Below are 25,967 nucleotides of genomic sequence, written 5' to 3' on the forward strand. Positions count from 1 at the left end.
ACTATAGTGAAGGACAAAAGCCCCGTTAGGGATGGGAATCGACCTGTTAGAACTCATGTCAAGCTTTATAAACCTTTAAGTATACAAAGGCAGTAAAAGTCATTTAAATGTCAGCCTTGACTAAATTGGCTAGCGTCTAATTTGGAAGGTTTATAGTCTCCAGAGGCTTAAGCAAATAATCTCAGCTGACCCTCCAGTGCAAAACTGAAGGAGTGCTACACTGAGCTGACACCTTTAGAATGAGACATGTGAAGCAAGGCCCTGGCTACCCTTTCATGTGGATGTTAAAGATAACAATTTGTATTTGTATAGCACCTTTTAATATAACAGAACACCCGAGGACACTAAACAGAAGCATTATAAAGAAACCTTTGACACCATTAGGACAGAAGAGATAGGTTTCTAAGATGCACCTTAAAGGAGGAAAGTGAGGCAGCGAGGTTTACAGAGGGAATTGCAGAACCTAGGCTCGAGGCAGCTGAAGGCATAAATAATGGAGCAAATAAAATTGGAGCATAGAACATGGAACATAGAATATTACAGCGCAGTACAGGCCCTTCGGCCCTCGATGTTGCGCCGACCTGTGAAACTACTCTAAAGCCCATCTACGCTATTCCCTTATCGTCCATATGTCTATCCAATGACCATTTGAATGCCCTTAGTGTTGGCGAGTCCACTACTGTTGCAGGCAGGGCATTCCACGCCCTCACTACTCTCTGAGTAAAGAACCTACCTCTGACATCTGTCCTATATCTATCTCCCCTCAATTGAAAGCTATGTCCCCTCATGCTAGCCATCACCATCTGAGGAAAAAGGCTCTCACTGTCCACCCTATCCAATCCTCTGATCATCTTGTATGCCTCAATTAAGTCACCTCTTAACCTTCTCTCTAACGAAAACACGCTCAAGTCCCTCAGCCTTTCCTCACAAGATCTTCCCTCCATACAGGCAACATTCTGGTAAATCCCCTCTGCACCCTTTCCAATGCTTCCACATCCTTCATATAATGCGGCGACCAGAATTGCACGCAATACTCCAAATGCGGCCGCACCAGAGTTTTGTACAGCTGCAACATGACCTCATGGCTCCGAAACTCAATCCCTCTACCAATAAAAGCTAACACACCATACACCTTAACAACCCTCTCAACCTGAGTGGCAACTTTCAGGGATCTATGTACATGGGCACCGAGATCTCTCTGCTCATCCACACTGCCAAGAATCTTACCATTAGCCCAGTACTCTGTCTTCCTGTTATTCCTTCCAAAATAAATCACCTCACACTTTTCTGCATTAAACTCCATTTGCCACCTCGCAGCCCAGCGCTGCAGCTTATCTATGTCCCTCTGTAACTTGTAACATCCTTCCGCACTGTCCACAACTCCACCGACTTTAGTGTCATCTGCAAATTTACTCACCCATCCTTCTACGCCCTCCTCCTGGTCTATAGTTACCGGTGTGAATACTGACGAAAAATATTCATTTAGCACCTCTCTTATCTCCTCTGACTCAAAGCACAACTTCCCACTACTGTCCTTGACTGGCCCTACTCTTACTGTAGTCATTCTTTTATTCCTGACATATCTATAGAAAGCTTTAGGGTTAACCTTGATCCTACCTGCCAAAGACTTCTCATGTCCCTTCCTGGCTCTTCTTAGCTCTCTCTTTAGGTCCTTCCTAGCTAACTTGTAACTCTCGAGCGCCCTAACTGAACCTTCATGTCTCATCTTTACATAAGCCTCCTTCTTCCTCTTGACAAGTGTTTCGACTGCTTTAGTAAACCACGGTTCCCTTGCTCGACCACTTCCTCCCTGCCTGACAGGTACATATTTATCAAGGACACGCAGTAGCTGTTCCTTGAACAAGCTCCACATTTCCATTGTGCCCATCCCCTGCAATTTTCCTCTCCGTCCGTTGCATCCTAAGTCTTGCCTCATCGCATCATAATTGCCTTTCCCCCAGATATAACTCTTGCCCTGCGGTATATACCTATCCCTTTCCATCACCAAAGTAAACATAATTGAATTGTGGTCACTATCACCAAAGTGCTCACCTACCTCTAAATCTTAACACCTGTCCTGGTTCATTGCCCAGTACCAAATCCAATATGGCCTCGCCTCTCGTTGGCCTAGCTACATACTGTGTCAGGAAACCCTCCTGCACACATTGGACAAAAACGGACCCATCTAAAGTACTCGAACTATAGCGTTTCCAGTCAATATTTGGAAAGTTAAAGTCCCCCATAACAACTACCCTGTTACTTTCGCTCCTATCCAGAATCATCTTTGCAATCCTTTCCTCTACATCTCTGGAACTTTTCGGAGGCCTATAGAAAACCCCGAACAGGGTGACCTCGCCTTTCCTGTTTCTAACCTCAGCCCATACTACCTCAGTAGACGAGTCCTCATCAAACGTCCTTTCTGCCACCGTAATACTGTCCTTGACTAACAGTGCCACCCTTCCCCCTCTTTTACCACCTTCCCTGAGCTTACTGAAATATCTAAACCCCGGCACCTGCAACAACCATTCCTGTCCCTGCTCTATCCATGTCTCCGAAATGGCCACAACATGGAAGTCCCAGGTACCAACCCATGCCGCAAGTTCACCCACCTTATTCCGGATGCTCCTGGCATTGAAGAAGACACACTTTAAACCACCTTCCTGCCTGCCGGTACTCTCCTGCAACTTTGAAACCTTACTCATGATCTCACTACTCTCAACCTTCTGTATACTGGAGCTACAATTCAGTTTCCCAAGGCCTTGCTGAACGAGTTTAAACCCTCCCGAAGAGCATTAGCAAATTCCCCCCCCCCCCCAGGATATTGGTACCCCTCTGGTCCAGGTGTAGACCATCCCGTTTGTAGAGGTCCCACCGACCCCAGAATGAGCCCCAATTATCCAGAAATCTGAAACCCTCCCTCCTGCACCATCGCTGTAGCCATGTGTTCAACTCCTCTCGCTCCATATTCCTCGTCTCGCTATCACGTGGCACGGGTAACAACCCAGAGATAATAACTCTGTTTGTACTAGATCTAAGTTTCCACCCTAGCTCCCTAAATTCCTGTCTTGCATCCCTATCCCTTTTCCTACCTATGTCGTTGGTACCTATGTGGGCCATGACACGGGGCTGCTCCCCCTCCCCCTTAAGTACCCCGAAAACACAGTCCGAGACATCATGTACCCTGGCACCTGGGAGGCAACACACCAACTGCGAGTCTCTCGCGTTCCCACAGAATCTCCTATCTATCCCCCTAATTATGGAGTCGCCAATGACTAATGCTCTACTCCTCTCCCCCGTTCCCTTCTGAGCAACAGGGACAGACTCTGTGCCAGAGACCTGTACCCCATGGCTTAACCCTGGTAAGTCCGTTCTCCCCCCCCCCCCCCCCCCCACCAACAGTATCCAAAGCGGTATACTTGTTACTAAGGGGAACGACCACAGGGGATCCCTTTACTGACTGCTTCCTCCCAGCCCCTCTCACCGTCACCCATCTAGCGTCCCTCACCTCAAACATTCTGCAGGAGGAACATTGCTCTACCTTCCCTGCTATCCCCTCTAGATAAAAAAAGAAAAAGAAAGAAGCTTACCTGTTATTCACTCCCCTTCTCTTTTAAAAAAAAAAAAAATATTTTATTGAAAATTTTTGGTCAACCAACACAGTACATTGTGCATCCTTTACACAATATTATAACAACACAAATAACAATGACCTATTTTATAAACAGAAAATGAATAAATAATAAATAACAAAAATGAAAACTAACCCTAATTGGCAACTACCTTATCACAAGTAACACTCTCCAAAAATATAATTTAACAGTCCAATATATAATTATCTGTAGCAACGACCTATACATATTATACAGTATATATTAACAACCCCGAGAGTCCTTCTGGTTCCTCCTCCCCCCCCCCCCGATCCTGGGCTGCTGCTGCTGCCTTCTTTTGTCCATTCCATCTATCTTTCTGCGAGGTATTCGACGAACGGTTGCCACCGCCTGGTGAACCCTTGAGCCGACCCCCTTAGGACGAACTTAATCTGCTCTAGCTTTATAAACCCTGCCATGTCATTTATCCAGGTCTCCACCCCCGGGGGCTTGGCTTCTTTCCACATTAACAATATCCTGCGCCGGGCTACTAGGGACGCAAAGGCCAAAACATCGGCCTCTCTCGCCTCCTGCACTCCCGGCTCTTGTGCAACCCTAAATATAGCCAACCCCCAACTTGGTTCGACCCGGACCCCCACTACTTTTGAAAGCACCTTTGTCACCCCCATCCAAAACCCCTGTAGTGCCGGGCATGACCAAAACATATGGGTATGATTCGCTGGGCTTCTCGAGCACCTCGCACACCTATCCTCCACCCCAAAAAATTTACTGAGCCGTGCTCCAGTCATATGCGCCCTGTGTAATACCTTAAACTGAATCAGGCTTAGCCTGGCACACGAGGACGACGAGTTTACCCTGCTTAGGGCATCTGCCCACAGCCCCTCCTCGATCTCCTCCCCCAGCTCTTCTTCCCATTTCCCTTTTAGTTCATCTACCATAGTCTCCCCTTCGTCCCTCATTTCCCTATATATATCTGACACCTTACCATCCCCCACCCATGTCTTTGAGATCACTCTGTCCTGCACCTCTTGTGTCGGGAGCTGCGGGAATTCCCTCACCTGTTGCCTCGCAAAAGCCCTCAGTTGCATATACCTGAATGCATTCCCTTGGGGCAACCCATATTTCTCGGTCAGCGCTCCCAGACTCACGAACTTCCCATCCACAAACAGATCTTTCAGTTGCGTTATTCCTGCTCTTTGCCACATTCCATATCCCCCATCCATTCCCCCCGGGGCAAACCTATGGTTGTTTCTTATCGGGGACCCCCCCAAGGCTCCAGTCTTTCCCCTATGCCGTCTCCACTGTCCCCAAATCTTCAGTGTAGCCACCACCACCGGGCTTGTGGTGTAGTTCCTCGGTGAGAACGGCAATGGGGCTGTCACCATAGCCTGTAGGCTAGTCCCCCTACAGGACGCCCTCTCTAATCTCTTCCACGCCGCTTCCTCCTCCTCTCCCATCCACTTACTCACCATTGAAATATTAGCGGCCCAATAATACTCACTTAGGCTCGGTTGTGCCAGCCCCCCCCCCTTATCCCTGCTACGCTGTAAGAATCCCTTCCTCACTCTCGGGGTCTTCCCGGCCCACACAAAACCCATGATGCTCTTTTCGATCCTTTTAAAAAAAGCCTTCGTGATCACCACCGGGAGGCACTGAAACACAAAGAGGAATCTCGGGAGGACCACCATCTTAACCGCCTGCACCCTCCCTGCCAGTGACAGGGATACCATATCCCATCTCTTGAAATCCTCCTCCATTTGTTCCACCAACCGCGTTAAATTTAACCTATGCAATGTGCCCCAATTCTTGGCTATCTGGATCCCCAGGTAACGGAAGTCCCTTGTTACCTTCCTCAACGGCAGGTCCTCTATTTCTCTACTCTGCTTCCCTGGATGCACCACAAACAACTCACTTTTCCCCATGTTCAATTTATACCCTGAAAAATCCCCAAACTCCCCAAGTATCCGCATTATTTCTGGCATCCCCTCCGCCGGGTCTGCCACATATAGTAACAAATCGTCCACATACAAAGATACCCGGTGTTCTTCTCCTCCTCTAAGTACTCCCCTCCACTTCTTGGAACCCCTCAACGCTATCGCCAGGGGCTCAATCGCCAGTGCAAACAATAATGGGGACAGAGGGCATCCCTGCCTTGTCCCTCTATGGAGCCGAAAATATGCAGATCCCCGTCCATTCGTGACCACGCTCGCCATCGGGGCCCTATACAACAGCTGCACCCATCTAACATACCCCTCTCCAAAACCAAATCTCCTCAACACCTCCCACAAATAATCCCACTCCACTCTATCAAATGCTTTCTCGGCATCCATCGCCACTACTATCTCCGTTTCCCCTTCTGGTGGGGGCATCATCATTACCCCTAACAGCCTCCGTATATTCGTGTTCAGCTGTCTCCCCTTCACAAATCCAGTTTGGTCCTCGTGGACCACCCCCGGGACACATTCCTCTATTCTCATTGCCATTACCTTGGCCAGGATCTTGGCATCTACATTTAGGAGGGAAATAGGTCTATAGGACCCGCATTGTAGCGGGTCCTTTTCCTTCTTTAAGAGAAGCGATATCGTTGCTTCAGACATAGTCGGGGGCAGTTGTCCCCTTTCCTTTGCCTCATTAAAGGTCCTCGTCAATACCGGGGCGAGCAAGTCCACATATTTTCTATAGAATTCGACTGGGAATCCATCCGGTCCCGGGGCCTTTCCCGCCTGCGTGCTCCTAATTCCTTTCACCACTTCTTCTACCTCGATCTGTGCTCCCAGTCCCACCCTTTCCTGCTCTTCCACCTTGGGAAATTCTAGCCGATCCAAAAAGCCCATCATTCTCTCCATCCCATCCGGGGGTTGAGCTTCATATAATTTTTTATAAAATGTCTTGAACACTCCATTCACTCTCTCCGCTCCCCGCTCCATCTCTCCTTCCTCATCCCTCACTCCCCCTATTTCCCTCGCTGCTCCCCTTTTCCTCAATTGGTGTGCCAGCAACCTGCTCGCCTTCTCCCCATATTCGTACTGTACACCCTGTGCCTTCCTCCATTGTGCCTCTGCAGTGCCTGTAGTCAGCAAGTCAAATTCTACATGTAGCCTTTGCCTTTCCCTGTACAGTCCCTCCTCCGGTGCTTCCGCATATTGTCTGTCCACCCTCAAAAGTTCTTGCAGCAACCGCTCCCGTTCCTTACTCTCCTGCTTCCCTTTATGTGCCCTTATTGATATCAGCTCCCCTCTAACCACCGCCTTCAGCGCCTCCCAGACCACTCCCACCTGGACCTCCCCATTATCATTGAGTTCCAAGTACTTTTCAATGCACCCATTCACCCTTAGACACACCCCCTCATCTGCCATTAGTCCCATGTCCATTCTCCAGGGTGGGCGCCCTCCTGTTTCCTCCCCTATCTCCAAGTCTACCCAGTGTGGAGCGTGATCCGAAATGGCTATAGCCGTATACTCCGTTCCACTCACCTTCGGGATCAACGCCCTTCCCAGCACAAAAAAGTCTATTCGCGAGTAGACTTTATGGACATAGGAGAAAAACGAGAACTCCTTACTCCTAGGTCTGCTAAATCTCCACGGGTCTACACCTCCCATCTGCTCCATAAAATCTTTAAGTACCTTGGCTGCTGCCGGCCTCCTTCCAGTCCTGGACTTCGACCTATCCAGCCCTGGTTCCAACACCGTATTAAAATCTCCCCCCATTATCAGCTTTCCCATCTCTAGGTCCGGAATGCGTCCTAGCATCCGCCTCATAAAATTGGCATCATCCCAGTTCGGGGCATATACGTTTACCAAAACCACCGTCTCCCCCTGTAGTTTGCCACTCACCATCACGTATCTGCCCCAGTTATCCGCCACTATAGTCTTTGCCTCGAACATTACCCGCTTCCCCACTAATATAGCCACCCCCCTGTTTTTCGCATCTAGTCCCGAATGGAACACCTGCCCCACCCATCCTTTGCGTAGCCTAACCTGGTCTATCAGTTTCAGGTGCGTTTCCTGTAACATAACCACATCTGCCTGAAGTTTCTTAAGGTGTGCGAGTACCCGTGCCTTCTTTATCGGCCCGTTCAGCCCTCTCACGTTCCACGTGATCAGCCGGGTTGGGGGGCTTCCTACCCCCCCCCCCTTGTCGATTAGCCATCCCCTTTTTCCAGCTCCTCACCCGGTTCCCACGCAGCTGTATCTCCCCCAGGCGATGCCCCCCCCGCCCATCCCCTCCCATACCAGCTCCCCCCTCTCCCCAGCAGCAGCAACCCAGTAATTCCCCCCTCCCACCCCCGCTAGATCCCCCGCTAGCGTAATTACTCCCCCCATGTTGCTCCCAGAAGTCAGCAAACTCTGGCCGACCTCCGCTTCCCCCCGTGACCTCGGCTCGCACCGTGCGACGCCCCCTCCTTCCTGCTTCTCTATTCCCGCCATGATTATCATAGCGCGGGAACCAAGCCCGCGCTTCTCCCTTGGCCCCGCCCCCAATGGCCAACGCCCCATCTCCTCCACCTCCCCTCCTCCCCCATCACCACCTGTGGAAGAGAGAAAAGTTACCACATCGCAGGATTAGTACATAAAACTCCTCTTTTCCCCCCTTTTTAACCCCCCTCTTCGCCCCACCACTTTGTTCAAACGTTCTTTTTAATAACCCGCTCATTCCAGTTTTTCTTCCACAATAAAAGTCCATGCTTCATCTGCCGTCTCAAAGTAGTGGTGCCTTCCTCGATATGTGACCCACAGTCTTGCCGGTTGCAGCATTCCAAATTTTATCTTCTTTTTATGAAGCACCGCCTTGGCCCGATTAAAGCTCGCCCTCCTTCTCGCCACCTCCGCACTCCAGTCTTGATAAACGCAGATCACCGCGTTCTCCCATTTACTGCTCCGAGTTTTCTTTGCCCATCTAAGGACCATTTCTCTATCCTTAAAACGGAGGAATCTCACCACTATGGCTCTGGGAATTTCTCCTGCTCTCGGTCCTCGCGCCATCACTCGGTATGCTCCCTCCACCTCCAACGGACCCGCCGGGGCCTCCGCTCCCATTAACGAGTGCAGCATCGTGCTCACATATGCCCCGACGTCCGCTCCCTCCACACCTTCAGGAAGACCAAGAATCCTCAGGTTGTTCCTCCTTGCATTGTTCTCCAGTGCCTCCAACCTTTCCACACATCGTTTCTGATGTGCCTCATGCATCTCCGTCTTCACCACCAGGCCCTGTATGTCGTCCTCATTCTCGGCTGCCTTTGCCTTCACGACCCGAAGCTCCCGCTCCTGGGTCTTTTGTTCCTCCTTTAGCCCTTCGATCGCCTGTAGTATCGGGGCCAACAGCTCTTTCTTCATTTCCTTTTTGAGCTCTTCCACACAGCATTTCAAGAACTCTTGTTGTTCAGGGCCCCATGTTAAACTGCCACCTTCCGACGCCATCTTGGTTTTTGCTTGCCTTCCTTGCCGCTGTTCTAAAGGATCCACTGCAATCCGGCCACTTTCTCCTCCTTTTTTCATCCGTATCCGGGGGGATTCCCTTCTGGTTTACCGCACAGTGTTTTTAGCCGTCAAAATTGCCGTTGGGGCTCCTATCAAGAGCCCAAAAGTCCGTTTCACCGGGAGCTGCCGAAACGTGCGACTCAGCTGGTCATCGCCGCACCCGGAAGCTCTCACTCCCCTTCTCAGCAAGCACTCACTCAGCAACCTCTGCGCCCCACACGATAACACCCGAGGGAAAATAAAAGAAAAACTACTTACCAGTCACCAGCCAATCCCTAACCTGCAGCTGTGACGTCACGGTTCAACTTCTTTCTGCTTCTACCTGCCCTCGAGCCTTCCTCTTGATCTTTACAGCGGTTGTTTTTTTTTTTGGTTAGAGGAGGGTGTAGGGAGGGAAACACTGAAGAAGTGTTTCGGGTTTAAGTGTCACTTGACAACAGCTCCTCCACAAACCACCTCCGATATCTTCAGAGGATTGTGGCGCTAGAGGAGATTAAAGAAATAAGGGAGGGGGGCGGCGGGGGGGGAGACCGGACTGAGTTAGATTAACAAATTGCAGTGAGCCCTTCTTGGTGCTCTGTCTAATATTTATCCCTTAAACAGTCAAGACTAAACTGATTATCTGAGCGTTGTTTAATGCTCTTGGTGGGAGTTTGCTGTGCACAAATTAACTGCCGGGAATCCAACATTATGATAGTGACCAGATCAATAAATACCTCATTACTTGTAAAATGCTTCCTATGTGACAAACTGATATGAACATAAAAGTAACAATAACAAATCAAATTTGATTTTGTGCAATTCTGAACTGTCAGAAATGTTATTACACCAAAATAATTTGCTCCTGTGCGCATCAATCCTTTGGGAGGGAAGGTATCCTGACCAGCTGCATCATACTTTTGGGAAGGATGCTGAACAAATGCAGAGTGCTTCATTATTAGTTTGGCAGAAGTAAATATTGTATGGATTGCTTTGCAGAGGGGTCTAGCTTAAAATATCACTGGATGCTGTTTCCTTTTATTTATTTCTGTACTCAGGTTAAAAGGCCCTATATCCCTTACCGGAATAGCAAGCTAACCCGACTCCTTAAGGACTCCTTAGGGGGAAACTGCCGTACAGTGATGATTGCTACCGTTAGCCCTTCAGCCTTCAGTTATGAAGATACATATAATACTCTAAAGTATGCACACCGTGCTAAGGATATCAAGTCCTCTGTAAGTTTATTCACATTTATCTCATTTGTACCTTCATATAATGTTGTAAATGTTCAAATGTATGATATTAATCTATTTTCTCCACCTTTTAAATTTTAGTATTTATGAAAATGTAGCAGCACTTGTCTCACTGTGACAAGTAATTTGTGCTGTTTTCAAACACTGCTTTCATCCTGGAATCTGGGTTCAAACACAGAATAGAGAGGGGAAGTGAAGGCAGCTTAAAGAAGCTGGTATGGGGCAGTATTCCCAATGCTTTATGTAGCAGAAACTTAACCGGCTCGTATCAGGTCAGGTTTAAGATTCTGCTCGGCAGAGTGGCTCAGCACAAAGTGGAAGCTAGCCTCATTTGTTTCTTGGAGGACAATTGGAGCGGTTTTTGATTGAAGATGTCAGTCCACCTGTTTGCATGAGTCTGAGGGCTTGCTGTGGAAGTCAATGACAGCAAATGTGAAACAAAAATTGAAGCAACAAATTCCTCCGAGCATTTTTGTGAATTTTCATGAATGGGAACCGTGCTGGTGCAGTCAAGACTTTTTTTTAAAGTTGAAACTTCACTGCAAATGCCCATCAGTTTAACTATTAACCTGAGGCACCCTTGATGCTCTCTGAGTGCCAAAGAGGGGGGTAGAAAAGAGTTGCATACCTAGTTTTATGATCCATTTGCTTGAATGCATAGCAGAATGGGGCACTAGTTTATGATTAACTGAATAAATCAAATCTGTTTTTATTTCAATGAAAACTGGTATTTTTAATAGTGGTTTGGGGATTATATTCTTTTGTATTGCCCAATTTGTACATGAGAACTGCAAACCAGCAGCTTTTATAGAATTTATACTTGACCTGCTCTCCAAAAAACACGTGGTTTGATTTGGATTTATTGTCTCGTGTACTGTGATACAGTGAAAAGTATTGTTCTGTGTCCAGTCCAGACATGATTGTTCCATACATAGGACATATGATAAATAGACAGTGTAAATACATAGGCACATGCATCGGGTGAAGCATACAGAGTGTACTGCTACTCAGTAGAGAAGATGGGTGGAGAGATCAGTTCAATCCATAAGGGGGTCATTGAGGAGACTGATAACAGTGGGGAAGAAGCTGTTTTTGAACCTGTTAGTGCGTGTTCTCAGACTTTTGTATCTCCTGCCCAATAGAAGAAGTTGGAAGAGAGAATGACCTAGGTGGGAGGGGTCTTTGATTATGCTGGCTTCGTTCCGAGGTAGTGGGAGGTGTAGACAGAGTCAACGGATGGTAAGCTGGTTTGCGTGATGGACTGGGCCGAGCAGTTGCCATACCAGGCTGTGATGAGCCAGATAGAATGTTTTCTATGGTGCATCTGTAAAAATTGGTAAGAGTCAGTGTGGATATGCTGAGTTTCCATAGTTCCTGTTGTGCTTTCTTGGTCATAGAGCCGACGTGGGTGGACCAGGACAGATTGTTGGTGATGTGCATACCTAAGAATTTGAAGCTGTCAACCATCTCCACCTCTGCACCAGTGATGCAGACAGGGGTGTGTACGATACTTCGCTTCCTGAAGGCAAATACCAGCTCCTTAGTTTTGCTGACATTGAGGGAGAGATTGTTGTTGTTACACCACGCTACTAGGTTCTCTATCTCTCTCCTGTACTCTGACTCATCGTTGTTTGAGATCCAACCCGCTACGGTTGTGTCGTCAGCAAACGTGTTGATGGAGTTGGAGCCAAATTTTGCCACACAGTAGTGTATGTATAGGGAGTATAGTAGGGGGCTAAGTATGCAGCCTTGCGGGGCTCCGGTATTGAGGACTATCGTGGAGGAGGTGTTGTTGTTTATCCTTACTGATTGTGGTCTATGGGTCAGGAAATTGAAGATCCAGTTGCAGAGGGACGAGCCAACTCCTAGGTTTTGGAGTTTTGATATGAGCTTGGCTGGGATTATAGTATTATTGAACGCATAGCTGTAGTCCATGAATAGGAGTCTGATGTAGGAGATGTCGAGATGCTTCAGGGATGAGTGTAGGGTCAGGGAGGTGGTGTCTGCTGTAGACCAGTTGTGGAGGTATGCAAATTACAGTGGATCAAGGAATTCCGCGAGTGTGGAGTTGGTGTCTCATGACCAACCTCTCTAAGCTCTTCATAATGATTGATGTCAAGGCCACCGGACGGGACCCGTTGAGTCCCGTTCTCTTTGGCACCAGTATGAAGGTCGTCTTGAAGCAGCTGCAAACCTCGGAACAAAATAGGGAGAGGTTGAAGATGTCCGCGAACACACCCACCATTAGATCCGTGCAGGATCTGCGTGCACGATAGCATTGTTGAACTCGGCCCTGCACTTTGCCAGATCTGTGTAATGTCCCTGTACACTCTTATTCCATGACCTTCCCAGCCTTGGTCTTCGGTCAGAGTGACCTGTGTGCCCTATCGATCTCCGGAAGCTGTCCCTCCTGACTAAGTTACCCAGCGTCTGGGCCGCATAGATTGTCGGGTCTCTGCCCTCGATCCCCTCTGGCAGGCCCGCGATTCGGATTTTTTGGCGCCAAGACCGATTCTCCTGATCCTTGACTTTCCCATTCAGGCTCCCCTGGGTTGCCGCCAACTTTTCTATTTCGGCCTCCAAAGCAACAGCTCTGTCGCTCTGGCCTGTCGCCATCTGCATGGCGACCAGCGCCTCCGTGGCCGCTACCTGGATCTCTACTTTAATTGCCTCTCTCATTGCCGTCAGTTCCTTCGTCAGGAATATCTTCCATCCATCTCCGGGGAGTGGTAGGGGGGTGGGGGTGGCACGTCGTGGTTTGGGTCATCGATCTCCCTATCTCGGGCGTGGTTGGGGACCCTTTGCTTTATGCGTCTGTCGACTCGCTTGCTCGCTGCTCCTGACCTTTCCTCCGCTTCTACCTTCTCTGCGGACGTGAGCTCCCATTTGCTGGCATACTGCACTTTTCCTCTTCCTTTCTTGTTTGTGGGTAAAATGAGTCTGGATTTTCAGGCTAAATTCGTCTAAAAGTGCCTACTTTATTGTATTCTGGAGGAGAGCCACCTGATGTGGGACTGCTCGGCACATCCCCTTCTTAAGTCTGCACGACCTTCTTAATCAGATTTTCCCACTTAATTTTCTGCTTGTATGCCAAGAGAAGGACCTTGATGTTTGTGTAGCAGTGGTCAAGGATGTTGGGGCACCCGGTGGAACAAGAGGTGTGTTGGTGGAATTTTGGCAGTACATTCTTGAGGTTGGCCTAGTTGAAGATGAACAAGGCCTCCGGGTATTCCATTTCATTATTATTTATAGCGGTGTACAATTCATCAAGTGTCTTCTTCACTTCTTCTTCCTGGGGTGGGATGTAGACCGCCGTGATGATGGCAGGTGAACTCTCCCAGTCACGTATTCCAGGTCCAGGAAGCAGTAGTTCGCCAGGGTTGCCACGTCCAAGCACCAGGAGCAATTGATGAGGATGTAAACCTCTTCACCCTTCCCTTTGCTCGACACCGTGAGGTCCATCCAGTGTAGTAAATCTAGCGTTAAGCTCGTTCAGCTTGTTTTCAATCGCTTCGACCTTTGCCAGGGCTCTGCTGGGGAGATGAGGTTTCAATCTCATATTGTTTATTAGTCTCTGAAAGGGATAGGAAGTATAATGATCAGGTAAGTCCAATCCAAAAGGTTTAGATGTTCATTACGTGGACTTGTAGTATTTCCTATGGCTCTGCCATGAGGGAGGAAATCATTTTCAAATATAGATAAAGGACCTCTTGTGCTGATTTAAGACTTTGTTCTGCAAAAATAGCAGATTTTCTTACCATTTCCTATATAAGTCACAAATTATAAGAGGGGAAATAATGATATGTGGATACTGATCTCCTTTTGCTTCTGTTACAGCTAAAGAGTAATGTTGTGAACCTGGACAGTCATATTAGTAAATATGCAGTCATATGTGAAGAACTCCGGGAAGAGGCAAGTTTTAAAAAGAATTATTTGTCTAAATTTTATTGTGAATGTAGTAGCTCAGAATCTGATGGTCTCCGACTATCTCCTCTGTTAGTCACTTATAGAATCATCAAATTTACAGTGCAGAAGGAGGCCATTCAACCTATCGAGTCTGCACCAGCCCTTGGAAAGAGCATCCCACTTAAGCCCACACTTCCAACCTATCCCAGTAATCCCACCTAATCTTTTTGGACACCTAAGTGCAATTTAGAATGGCCAATCCACCTAACCTGCATATCTTTGGACTGTGGGAGGAAACCGGAGCATCCGGAGGAAACCCACTCAGGCAGGGGTGAACGTGCAGACTCTGCACAATCAGTGACCCAAGCCGGGAATCGAACCTGGGACCCTGGAGCTGTGAAGCAGCTGTGCTACCATGCTGCCCATATCTTTCAAACTCCCGAGAGTTGAGGACTGTTTACTCCGATTGAAGAGACGCTAAATGGTTTGAGTGTTTTAAAAAAGGGGTGAGTAAAGTAGAGCTGGGTAACTATAACCTCATCAATTTGACTGCTAATGGGTAAGGTGCTCAATGATAGGTGCCACTGGGAAGGTGTGATCTGAATACTTAATATGGTTTCTGGAAAATATGATTGTGCCTTTCTAATCTTTTTTTAAAGTAGTAAATTAGCTGCTGAGTTTGTCCTTCTAATACAGCTTAGGAAGGGCAGAATGAGGACTCGCATGTTGGAGGAGGGATGGGGTTTAAAATACTGTTCAATAAAGGTATTAATTTCACTGCAAATGTTTTGCGTGTCCCTGCTAATTTAGCACTAATGTAAAAATAGTCTTTGTCTTTGAAATGCCTACTAATTTAGGCAACTTGCTCTAATGAAAGGGTGATGCCATAGCACAAGTTTGCTTTAACTTTCTTTTCATGTGTGTTTTCCCCCATGTGATTCTTCCCCTTGTGCCGTGAAGATGTTCCTCCCATTGGTGACGCATCTGTTCTTCTCTTCATTGGCAGCTGGGCACTTCTACTGCTGTTTCCCAACATAGAAATGTTTTGGTTCAGATTTAAATATTTGTGCACTTCAGAGATGTATCTTGTAATGCATTTATGGTGATTAATTCTGACCATCCTAGTGCAGAATATGAAGGATTTATGATAAACAGCATCCTGATTTGTCCTATAGGTTCTAATGGATTTGCCTTGTCCGTTTCTGGTTTTGCTGCTGCAGAGACTAATGTGTCTACACTCTGGTGTTCCAGCTATCTCAGTGCAAGCTGTAAAATGTGTTATTCATACAGACCCTGCATAGGATCTGTTGAGTTTATGATGCTATATCCTGGCTTCCTAGGAACAGTGTGTTGCTTAAGCTTGTACACCTTTTCTTAATGTCTTGATCAGTAACTTAAAACACTTAAAAGTGATTTTTTTTATAGTTTCTGGTTGACTTCTGTCTCCCCATCTGGGAAAATCAATATAAAAATCTGTTCCATTTAACCTTTGGTCCAGATGAATTGATGCAATTAAATTTCCGGCTTTAGGGCTTTTTTCTGGGAGAGGTGTATTTTGTGTTTGCTGTCTTCTGTTAAAGGTGATTTTATGAATGTGCTGGTTAGCTACTGTGCGCTTAAATCTAGTAATAATTGTCCTAAAGGGCTTGTAAACTATAATAAAATATCTTGCTCCTTCCTTATTGCATGTGTTCAGTCCTAATTATTGATTCCCTCTTACGGAATTTACATTGATGTGGAGATGTCGGCGTGGACTGGGGTGAGCACAGTAAGAAGTCTTACAATACCAGGTTAAAGTCCAACAGGTTTGTTTCAAACACTAGCTTTCGGAGCACTGCAGTGGTGCTGTAAGACTTCTTACTGTGGAATTTGCAATAACTGCAAATAGATTTGATACTGTACTTGAGCACATTACATTAGCACCATGTTCTGATACTAACTACTGGAATAGTGCTGATTTGCTGTTCAGCTTAATACACCAGAAGAAAAAGGAAAATGTTTTTAAGTCTGCGAGATTTTGGATAATGGTCCTCAGTGGGACTGTCTTTTCCAGATAAATGACAATTATCTCCTCTACTATGTTTTTCCATAGTATTGTTAGGCAAAAGGTGTTGCAAGTATCCTTCCTCTTTCGTAATGTTCAGCATTAAAATTAAGCTCAGTCACCAAATTGAAATGAGATATTCCACTCCATAAATTCGCTGTCACTTTTTCTTTTGAGTTGAGAAAAGTTGAGTGTGCCGGGGGAAGCGGGAGGGGTTGTGTGTCACTGCCCTCTGGAATTCTGTTTGGAGCATGGCCTACAGCTCCTGGGCAGTAACAAATTCTTGCATGATTAGTAGCAGCCTAACTCAGTTAAATGGGCAATAACTGACTCCTTTGGAATCTTATTTATCCTCAGGTCACACAACTGAAAATCAAGCTGAAGACCTACGAGGAAGCAAAGTGTGTCATCTCCAAATCTGATCATAGTCCAACCCCAGTGAAGCCACCTACACAGCAGCAATGGTAGGGTACCTGATTTTGCTCTTCCATTGCGCAACTAGTCAACTATTATTTCTTATGATGAAAAAACTATTTGCTTCGGACCGCACAGCAAATGCATGCACAGCAAGCTACTGCATCAGTAATTCCACATACCGATTAGTTTTATTTATTTAGCATAATGGTGACTAATGTGCAAAACTTTACTTTTGGCAACATTCTTTCCGAATTCACACTTACGATAACTTCCATTATGCTAGGTGTCTATCTTTTTCCCTGTCCTGCAAAAATAATTACATCTCTATACATAATCTTGTCTGTTTTAATCTGCAGTTTTCCTAACCATTCACTCTCTTTTCCATCCTGGAATTAAGATTGTTGGGATAATTGCAGTTGAATACAAGCTCCGCTGACTTAACAGTGAACCAGCAATCTGTTCATGTTACAGCTACACCCCCAAAGGGCCAACTAAAACTAACCTTTATTCAGTTCTCTGAATGCTTGAGTTTAATTTCTTCCCCTCCCCGCATACTTGTATTTGGATGAAATGTCGCATGCCTTATTAAAATTAACTGTCATTAGTTGGAATACATTATTTCCCTGTCATTTGACATTTGATCATGAAAATCACTTATTGTCACGAGTAGGCTTAAATGAGGTTACTGTGAAAAGCCCCTAGTCGCCACATTCCGGCGCCTGTTCGGGGAGGCTGGTACGGGAATTGAACCGTGCTGCTGGCCTGCCTTGGTCTGCTTTAAAAGCCAGCGATTTAGCCCAGTGAGCTAAACCAGCTCATATTTCACCCAGCAGAAGAAGCAACAGAAGTTCTATTGTCGATTAAATTTAAGATGCATATTTGATTCTAGTTGAGTGCGTTCCCTATTTGGCAAGAAAACACTTTGATTATGTAAGAAATTATCCCCAATGGGCACTGTCCTTCCTAATGCTAATAACTGATTTTTGGATATCTGGGCTCCTGCATCAGAAGAGCTTGTTTCAAAACTCTTGCAGTGGAAAAGCCCATAAATCACAATCCAAAGCTATTAGTAATTAGACATTTAATTCAGCATTTCAAGTCTCTTTAGTACTGCAAAAATGTTGAATTGTGCTCTGAAACTGAAAGAGATTGAAAATAATGTGCTCATCAGATATGTGGGAAGATAATTCTGGAAATACAGAGCAATTGCATCTGTAAAAAGATGGGTTAAAGTTTCAATTTTTGCTGCTTTGAAAACTTCCACTATTTGGCCCATTCCATATTTTCCGCATTTTCTGCTTTTATTTTAGATTTTCAGTGTTTGCATATTCTTTTACCGACATGAAATTCAGTCCCATTGAAACAAATGAAAGAAAGCTGCACGGCCTGTTTGCAGATCAGGATTTTGAATCCATTTAAGTAAAGGCAAAAGGGGGAAAAATATAAATTTAGGAAATGAGACTTTTAGTCAGGTTAAAAGCAATGGTGGTCCAAACACGTTTGGGTGTGACTGTTCATGTGGGGGGGGGGGGGGGGGGAAGTGAGGGTGACTGAGAGTAACCTGGGAAAGGGATCGTGGGAGGGAGTTTGGGATGTAAAGGGAACATGGGCGGGTGACTGCGGGCGGGAGGGTTGATGGGGCAGGCGTCGAAGGGCAGAGTACGTTGGAGGGGGGGGAGGGAGAGAGGGATTCCAGCTCATAAGGGGGACTGGAATGGAGTCCGAGTGAGGGAAGTTGAGGTGGAGGGTGAGGGAGGGGATCCTGGCTGGAGAATGGGATCAGGACTGAGAAATGGAGTGGAGGGATGGAGATCGAGAGACCGAGAAAGGGGGGACATGGGCTGTGGCCTGCTGTTTGAGCTGAATGCATTCTTTTAATGTGTTATTTGTGCATTCTGGTTGGACTGCGCTTAGTTTTGTCTTTGTCATGTGAGAGTTCCTTTAAGAAATGGATGTTTAAGAAATGTATCTTTAAGAAATGGGTGTTTATCAGTGATGTCAGAGTGTGGGTGGAGCTGGGCTGTCTGTCAGCTTTTTACTTTTGTTTTAGGCTGTTTGCTGCAGGGTGTGTTTTAGTTTCGTTTTCAGAGCTGGATAGCTGCAGTCACAGCCAGAAGGTGTATGAATCTCTCTGTAATCTAAAGACTGTGAATCGATCCTGTGATTTAAAACTAATAACAGTAGTGACTTTAACCTGATGTGCTTCTGGCAAAAGGTGTTTTAAGTCTTCTGGATGTTAAAAGGAAAGCTTAAAGGATTACTTTGTGTTGTATTCTTTGGGGGTTGTATTTGAATTAATGGTTGCTAAGATGTTCGCTATGTTTTAAAAAGGTTAACTTGAGTTCATAGAATAAACATTGTTTTGCTTTAAAAAAGACTTCCATTTCTGCTGTACCACAGTGTTCTCCCCATACTACAATCTTTTAAAAGTTGTGGGTCAGGTGAACGCCATGATACACTTTGGGGTTCTCTAAACCCTGGCCCATAACATCTTCAAGCATTTTTGTGCATATTTGTTAAGGGGGGGGGGGGGGTGGTATTGTGATGGCTGAAGGTAAAATAAAATGTGCATTAATCGAATTATGACAATCAAAAGCAAAGGCCTCAGTTATTTCTTTTGGCAAATCTTTCAATGGCTTAAGAGAACAAGGGACATTGGATGTGTTTCCTCTGACAAACCCCCGCCACCCCATATTTCTACAAAGTATTGGACAAAGTAATTTTTGCAAGGAAATTGTCAGAATCTCAAACAACAGCCTGTCTAGTCTTGATCCCCAGGATCACAATTCCTACAATTCCTAAAGCTACTATGGTCCCTGTATTATTAATTCAGAAGGTCCATTCAGTTGAATGTTTTTATGACGACTGCAAACAGCATGAAAGATGGTGGGAGAGGGGATGTGTTGACGCTGTTATGGAAACAGAGGGATAAACTTTGCTGTCCTCGTTTGCTCATTTGTGGAGGCTGTTAGTTCTGACAGTTTGGCACCCTTGTTTTGACCTGTGGTATCCTGTAAGACTGGCGACCACCGATCACTTATCAAGGTAAGTAACTATTTACAGAGAGTGACATAAAGGCTGATGTATTCCATGATTCCAAACTTCAAAACTGTCCAGGAAAACCTGTGTTCTGGCCTGATTGACTGAACAGGTCACAAGACTCTCCAAGAACTCTCCCCTTTGTAGTCACACCCATGGAAGATTGCATTCGAGGCGCAGACGGCAATTTTTGCTGCATTTGTCTGTGTCCATCCTGGGCCATCACACGTAGCGGTGTGCGCGGATCTTCATCTTTGTCACCCCAGCATGAGCACAAGTATAATTCTTGTAAAAATAACTTTCTAGCAGGAGTGGGAACGACCACCTTGCCCCCCCCCCCCATAATAATATGCCACCTTCACAACTTAATTTGTCTTTTCTTATTTGAAACGGTCTTAATTGCTCAGACCTGTTACCAGCTTGCCAGTCTCAGAGGATCATATGCTTCGGGGACCTTCTGGGCCCCCAATTTGATCTGTTGTGCCCAGACATTGGTAATGTATCAAAAAAGTTTTTAGAGCAAGAACAATTTCCTGTGGTACTGGTGGAGGGCGGGATATTTTCTGATAGGGGAAGGCAGCTTATATCCGGGTTTGATGTGTGTGCCCAGCCTATGCTGAAAAGTATCCTCGGGCTGCTAGCCCAGAGTTGGACCCTACCTGAAGCTATGGAAGGGATGGCCTTATCCTCCCTAAATAAACCTGACTGGAGTTTGTGGACAGTAATCCTATGAAATGCTGTCCAAAAGCACATTGATGGAACTTTTTCACCATGGCTACTCCCTCTCTTTTTGAGAGAATAAGTTTTTTCAGCACCGGTCAGAGTCCTTGGGGCATAGGTAGGTGATGGGCCTTTCTGCACCATCTTTCATTTTATGCGATAAAACTACTCCGATTTTATAAGAAGTTACAGGCAAGAATGATCCCTTTCGAGTGGTCAAAATGGAACTAAGACTGGATGACTGCAACGGTAGTTTAACCTGTTCAATGGCTTCTTTCTGATTGCTCTCTCCAATACCACCTCTGGTGCTTCTTGAGTGTGTGTAGGGGTGCCAACATTGTAGAAAGATTAGGAATAAATCTTCTGTATTTCGCCCTTCCTAAAAAAAATTTCAATTGAGGTGCTTCCTCAATTGCTTTTATCGTCTCCTATCAGGTACAGTTCCATTTCCCCCCCCCCCCCCCCCCAAATGACAAATGTTGACTTCCTCGGTATTAACGCTCTGGTTGCTGAATGAGCAGTTGTGTGCTAAAGGTGACTGCACTCTTTGTCTGCAATATGTAAAGAATGTTTCAGTAGATTGCCCAGGTGAAGAAGTTATTTCCCCTGCAAAATGTTCAGGTGATTAATTTTTGGAAATCGCCTTGGAAGCCCTGAATGGTCTGTACATAAACAGGTGAAAATGACTGCAGACATCTCCCAAGTTGCATCCAATATCACTTCAGTAAATAGCCTGAGGAGGTGTTGGAGAATTTGTGCAGCTGAGATAATTCTCTCCTTGGTGCTCTGCTTTTTAACATAACTACAATTGGCATGTCATCTGGGGACAAACTGAGAATGTTGACTGAGTCCTGGTTTTTGAAATTGTGCTAATAGTCTTTGAAAGCAATTTAACAGTTGAATCCTCCAGTGCCTAATGACTGATAATTCATGTTCTTCATGCTGTCTGATACATGATTTAAGCTGCAGGTTTTGCTGTTGATGAAAAACTAAAGCAAGAATTCCATTTGCAGCATATCATTTAAGATTTAAAGCATGCTGTTCCATAATTATGATTTTGCTTTGGAAAAAGCCAATATTATACATTCAAATAGTGTGATTTGTTCTCCTTGTTTCTTCATGTGCAAATTTCAACCGTAAATGTTTTGCTATTTAACTGAGCGGTCATTCACCTGTCTACAGACACCAATCATTCGGTAATCATCCAGATAAATTAAACCAGCTGATGTGGACACCTAGGAATTTGAAACTGTCAACCATCTCCACCTCGTGCTTTGACATGCTTATAATAGCCCGTAAGGATGATCAGAATTTCCCAATACTTAGAATCCAATATTCCTAAAGTCTTCCAGTTGTCCCACCTGTGTGGAAGAGGAGTGCTGCACACTTGGACGTTTTGGGGGCTTGGTTAAGCCAAAATATTAGTCTGTCAGTTCAGTTGGACATTAATTATTTCATGGCTTTATTCAAAGATGATTAGGAACTACTTGTGTTGTACTAAACAGTGTGTATCCCTCATCCAAGACGACGAACAAAAGATTAACGAGTTATTTACCTTATTAACGGTACCTTGCAGAATGCAAACTTGCTGCACTTCAAAAATAATTTATTATTTATACAGTACTTTGGTCTGTTCTGAGGATGTGAATATAGATTCAAGTTCTTTCTTTATCATATGTAACGTACTCCTTTGCCTCTCCTTTTGGTACCTCAGTAGCTGTTCTGTGAGGCACCACTTTAGGATAAGTATAGAATCTTTGAATTCCTATAGTGCAGAAGGAGGCCATTTGGCCCATCAAGGCTACACTGACCCTCTGAAAGCGAACTCTATACTTCCTTGGACACTTGAGGGGCAATTTTAGCATGGTCAATTCACCTAAGCTGCACGTCTTTCGACTGTGGGAGGGAACCTGAGCAACCGGAGGAAACCCACACAGACCCAAGGCCTGAATTGAACCCGGGCTCCTAGCGCCCTGAGGCAGCAGAGCTGACCACTGTGCAGCCATGCCACCCCAGTGGACAAATGTGACCTCTCCAAAACCCTATACAATTGTAGTAAGACATTTCTTCTTGTACTCTAATCCTCTTGCAATAAAGGCTAACATGCCATTTTGCTTTCTAATTGCTTGCTGCACCTGCATGCTAACTTTGCGTTCCTTGGACTAATCACATCCAAGGCTTTTTGAATGTCAACACCTTTTTAAAAATAATTTTAGAGTACCCAATTCATATTTTTTTCCAAATTAGGGACAATTTAACATGGCCAATTCACCTACCCTGCACATCTTTGGGTTGTGAAGGCAAAACCCACGCAAACGGGGAGAATATGCAAACTCCACACTGACAGTGACCGAGAGCCAGGATCGAACCTGGGACCTCGGTGCCGTGAGGCAGCAATGCGAACCACTGCGCCACCGTGCTGCCCAGAAGTTTCATACCTTTTAAATAGTCTGCTTTTCTATTCTTATGACCAAAATGAATAACTTCACACTTCCCTACATTATGCCCCGTCTGCCACCTTGTTGCCTATTCACTTAACCTGTCTATTATTTCTTTACACTCTTTCTGCAACCGCCCCACAAATTGCCTTTCCACCCAGCTTGGTATCATCAAACTTCGATATATAATGTTCTCTATCTCTTTGTCTAAATCGGTGATACAGTTTGTAAATAGCTTGAGGCCCCAGCACTCATTTCCTCGTATCGCTGGCAAATAATATTAAATTATGGTTAGTTTTGTGCAATGGGTCAATGCCCAAAAGACAATGGTTTGCGACGGATTTCACTGATTATTTAGCGCCTTAACATCCAGACCTATTTACTGACTTGCCTTTCTGAATTTTGGTTGACACTATTACACAATTGCAGAATAAATCCTAACTTATAACCAAGACCTATCTGTATAATCAACTTTGAGATCAATGTTTCCTCTAAATTGCGTGGCATTTGCAGATCCCTTTTAAAGACCTACATACTTCAAATGTCCACATGCTCAAAAAAAGTGTATGTTATTTGAGATGTTTGCAGTTAATTGCAAATAGTTTCTTTGTTCTCTTTGCCTGCCTGTGACCCCCAAAAAAATTACAACTTGCATTTAAACTTTATTAGTGGAGTTTGAGACCAACAAACATGAAACATGGTCGCTTTTGTTTTTCTTTAGCCCTCAACTAAACCCATGTTTGCATCTTTGAGAGTTTACAAAACCAAAAATTCGTCCGTTACAATTTTTTGCATAAGTTGCTGGCAGATTCGCCATTCTGAAAACAGTCTCAAATCATTATTTTCTTCTCTTTTCTCAATGCCCAGCTTGGTGAGGTCTTTGCAGGAAGTTTTTGCTGATTGCGAAGTAATTCAGAAGAGCTATTTTGACTTGGAAGCGAATGCTAAAGAAATTGAGCTCAAAACATTATTTCGATTACGGGACCAAGAGCGGATTAAAATACTGTGTTCAGAACAGCGATTAGAACAGGTAAGACTTTTCACTTTAAATTGAAGACCTCATTCTTATTGGATGCCAAGGTGCTAGTTAATTGAGCAGATTGGGACAATGTTTTATTGGGATACCTTTGCAGGGATGTAATAATAAAGTGTAATAACCTTTTCCAGTCTTTGATACTCAGCATTTATTTAATTTAAATATTTTATTCAGGCATTTGTATAAACAAACAACAAACAGAATAAAAGCAGGAGTGAAATTGTACAACATAATAAATAAACCAACCCCCCCCCCCCCCCCCCCCCCCCCCCACCCCACCCACACGCCTTTGCTGACGGGCAGCTCGTATTCCTCCTCCATGTCCTCTAATTTTCCAAAACTGCCCCTATGAAAAGATCCTCGAATTGCTCAATCCATGCCTGCTGCCACCCACAAAACCTCGTAGATTTAGGACTGAGTTTAGGAGGAACTTCTTCACCCAAAGGGTTGTGAATCTATGGAATTCCTTGCCCAATGAAGCAGTTGAGGCTCCTTCATTAAATGTTTTTAAGATAGAGATAGTTTTTTGAAGAATAAAGGGATTAAGGGTTATGGTGTTCGGGCCGGAAAGTGGAGCTGAGTCCACAAAAGATCAGCCATGATCTCATTGAATGGCGGAGCAGGTTCGGGGGGCCAGTTGGCCTACTCCTGCTCCTAGTTCTTATGTTCTTAAATCTGCTACAAACTCATTTCCCCAGCTGCTGAATCCATCTCACTCTGGCAACTGTTTGAGACTGAACCGGATTGTTTGGAACCTTGGTGTCGTGCTTGACATGAAAGATGAGTTTCCAACTCTATATCCACCCCATCAATAAGTCTACTTATTTCAACCTCCATTATGTCACCTGACTCCACTACGCCTCATCTGGTTTTGTTACTTCTAGATGTGAATATTCCCATGCAATCCTAGCCAGCCTCCCAAATTCTACACTCCAAAAACTTTGTTCATTCAAACATTCGTTGATGTGTGCCAAATACAATAATAACCAGGGTGGTGCAGTGGTTAGCACTGGGACTACAGCGCTGAGGACCCAGGTTTGAATCCTGGCCCTGGGTCACTGTCCGTGTGGAGCTTACACATTCTCCCCGTGGCTGCGTGGGTTTCACCCCCACAACCCAAAGATGTGCAGGTTAAGTGGATTAGCCATGCTAAATTGTCCCTTAATTGGAAAAAAAAATAATAATTGGGTACTCTAAATTTATTTTTAAAGTTACAACTAATAACCTGATGCTCGCTGACCTCCATTGGCTCTTGGCTAAGTCGAGCCTCAATTTTTTTTTTTTTTTAAACGCTCATCTTTGCTTTCAAATGGCCAAGAGACCTAAATTAGAGAGACGCTTCTCTCCCCTTCCTATTTCTGTAATCTCTCCAACCCTACTCCTAATTCAGGTCTTGGCTAACCGTGATTTTGATCGCTCCAGCTGCAAAGGCTTACACTTTGCAATTCCTTCCCTAAAGCTTTACCTCATTTACCTCTTTCCAAAACATTCCTTAAAACCTACCTCTTTGACCAAGCTTTTGGTCACCTGCCCTCATTTCCCTTTGTGGCTGGTTGTTAAATTGTGTTTGATAATGCTTCTGTGAAGAGTCTTGGGGCAGTTTGTTATATTTAAAGGAGCTATGTAAAAACCAATTATTTTGAAAGATGCAATATAAATCCAAGTTTTTTTTTTTTTTTTTGTGCATTATGGCAGATGTGAAGAATATCTCAAACTGAATTTTCAAATAAAGCTGTTACTCCTTTCAAAGTAATAGAAAGTACAATGCAATTTTCATGATTTGGCTTTTTTGAGACTAAGATTGCCACGTCCGAGTTTTTGAATTAATCAATTGTACATTACTGTAATTCTGGTATGTCTGCATGGCCAGGCCTCCACTAAGTTTGAACGTAGCCAGGCATCTTTCAGTCGGCGCCGTGACCACGTGCTGGAACAGATGCAGCAAGTCGAAGAAAGGCTTAAAGAGAATGGAAACCTCCTCTCCGAGCTGGGATCTAAAATAAGTTCAGATGTCAAAAGTCGACCATTGCATCAGGTAAGGGGGAGGTTA

The 25,967-nt window shown here is 45.1% G+C and overlaps 1 protein-coding gene across 2 annotated transcripts in view; it reads left to right on the forward strand.

The window, feature by feature from the left end:
* The window catches only part of LOC140403997 (kinesin-like protein KIF18A), a 128,453-nt gene that overhangs the window by 56,637 nt on the left and 45,849 nt on the right, over positions 1-25,967 (forward strand). For both annotated transcript variants that reach the window (XM_072492327.1, XM_072492328.1), the window contains 5 exons: positions 10,123-10,299; positions 14,155-14,229; positions 16,625-16,731; positions 23,749-23,911; positions 25,788-25,952. In XM_072492327.1, the coding sequence (XP_072348428.1) occupies positions 10,123-10,299; positions 14,155-14,229; positions 16,625-16,731; positions 23,749-23,911; positions 25,788-25,952 (687 nt within the window). The remainder of the gene's footprint in view (positions 1-10,122; positions 10,300-14,154; positions 14,230-16,624; positions 16,732-23,748; positions 23,912-25,787; positions 25,953-25,967) is intronic.

The sequence above is a fragment of the Scyliorhinus torazame genome, chromosome 29 (assembly GCF_047496885.1).
Source record: "Scyliorhinus torazame isolate Kashiwa2021f chromosome 29, sScyTor2.1, whole genome shotgun sequence".
Taxonomy (NCBI): Eukaryota; Metazoa; Chordata; class Chondrichthyes; order Carcharhiniformes; family Scyliorhinidae; genus Scyliorhinus; species Scyliorhinus torazame.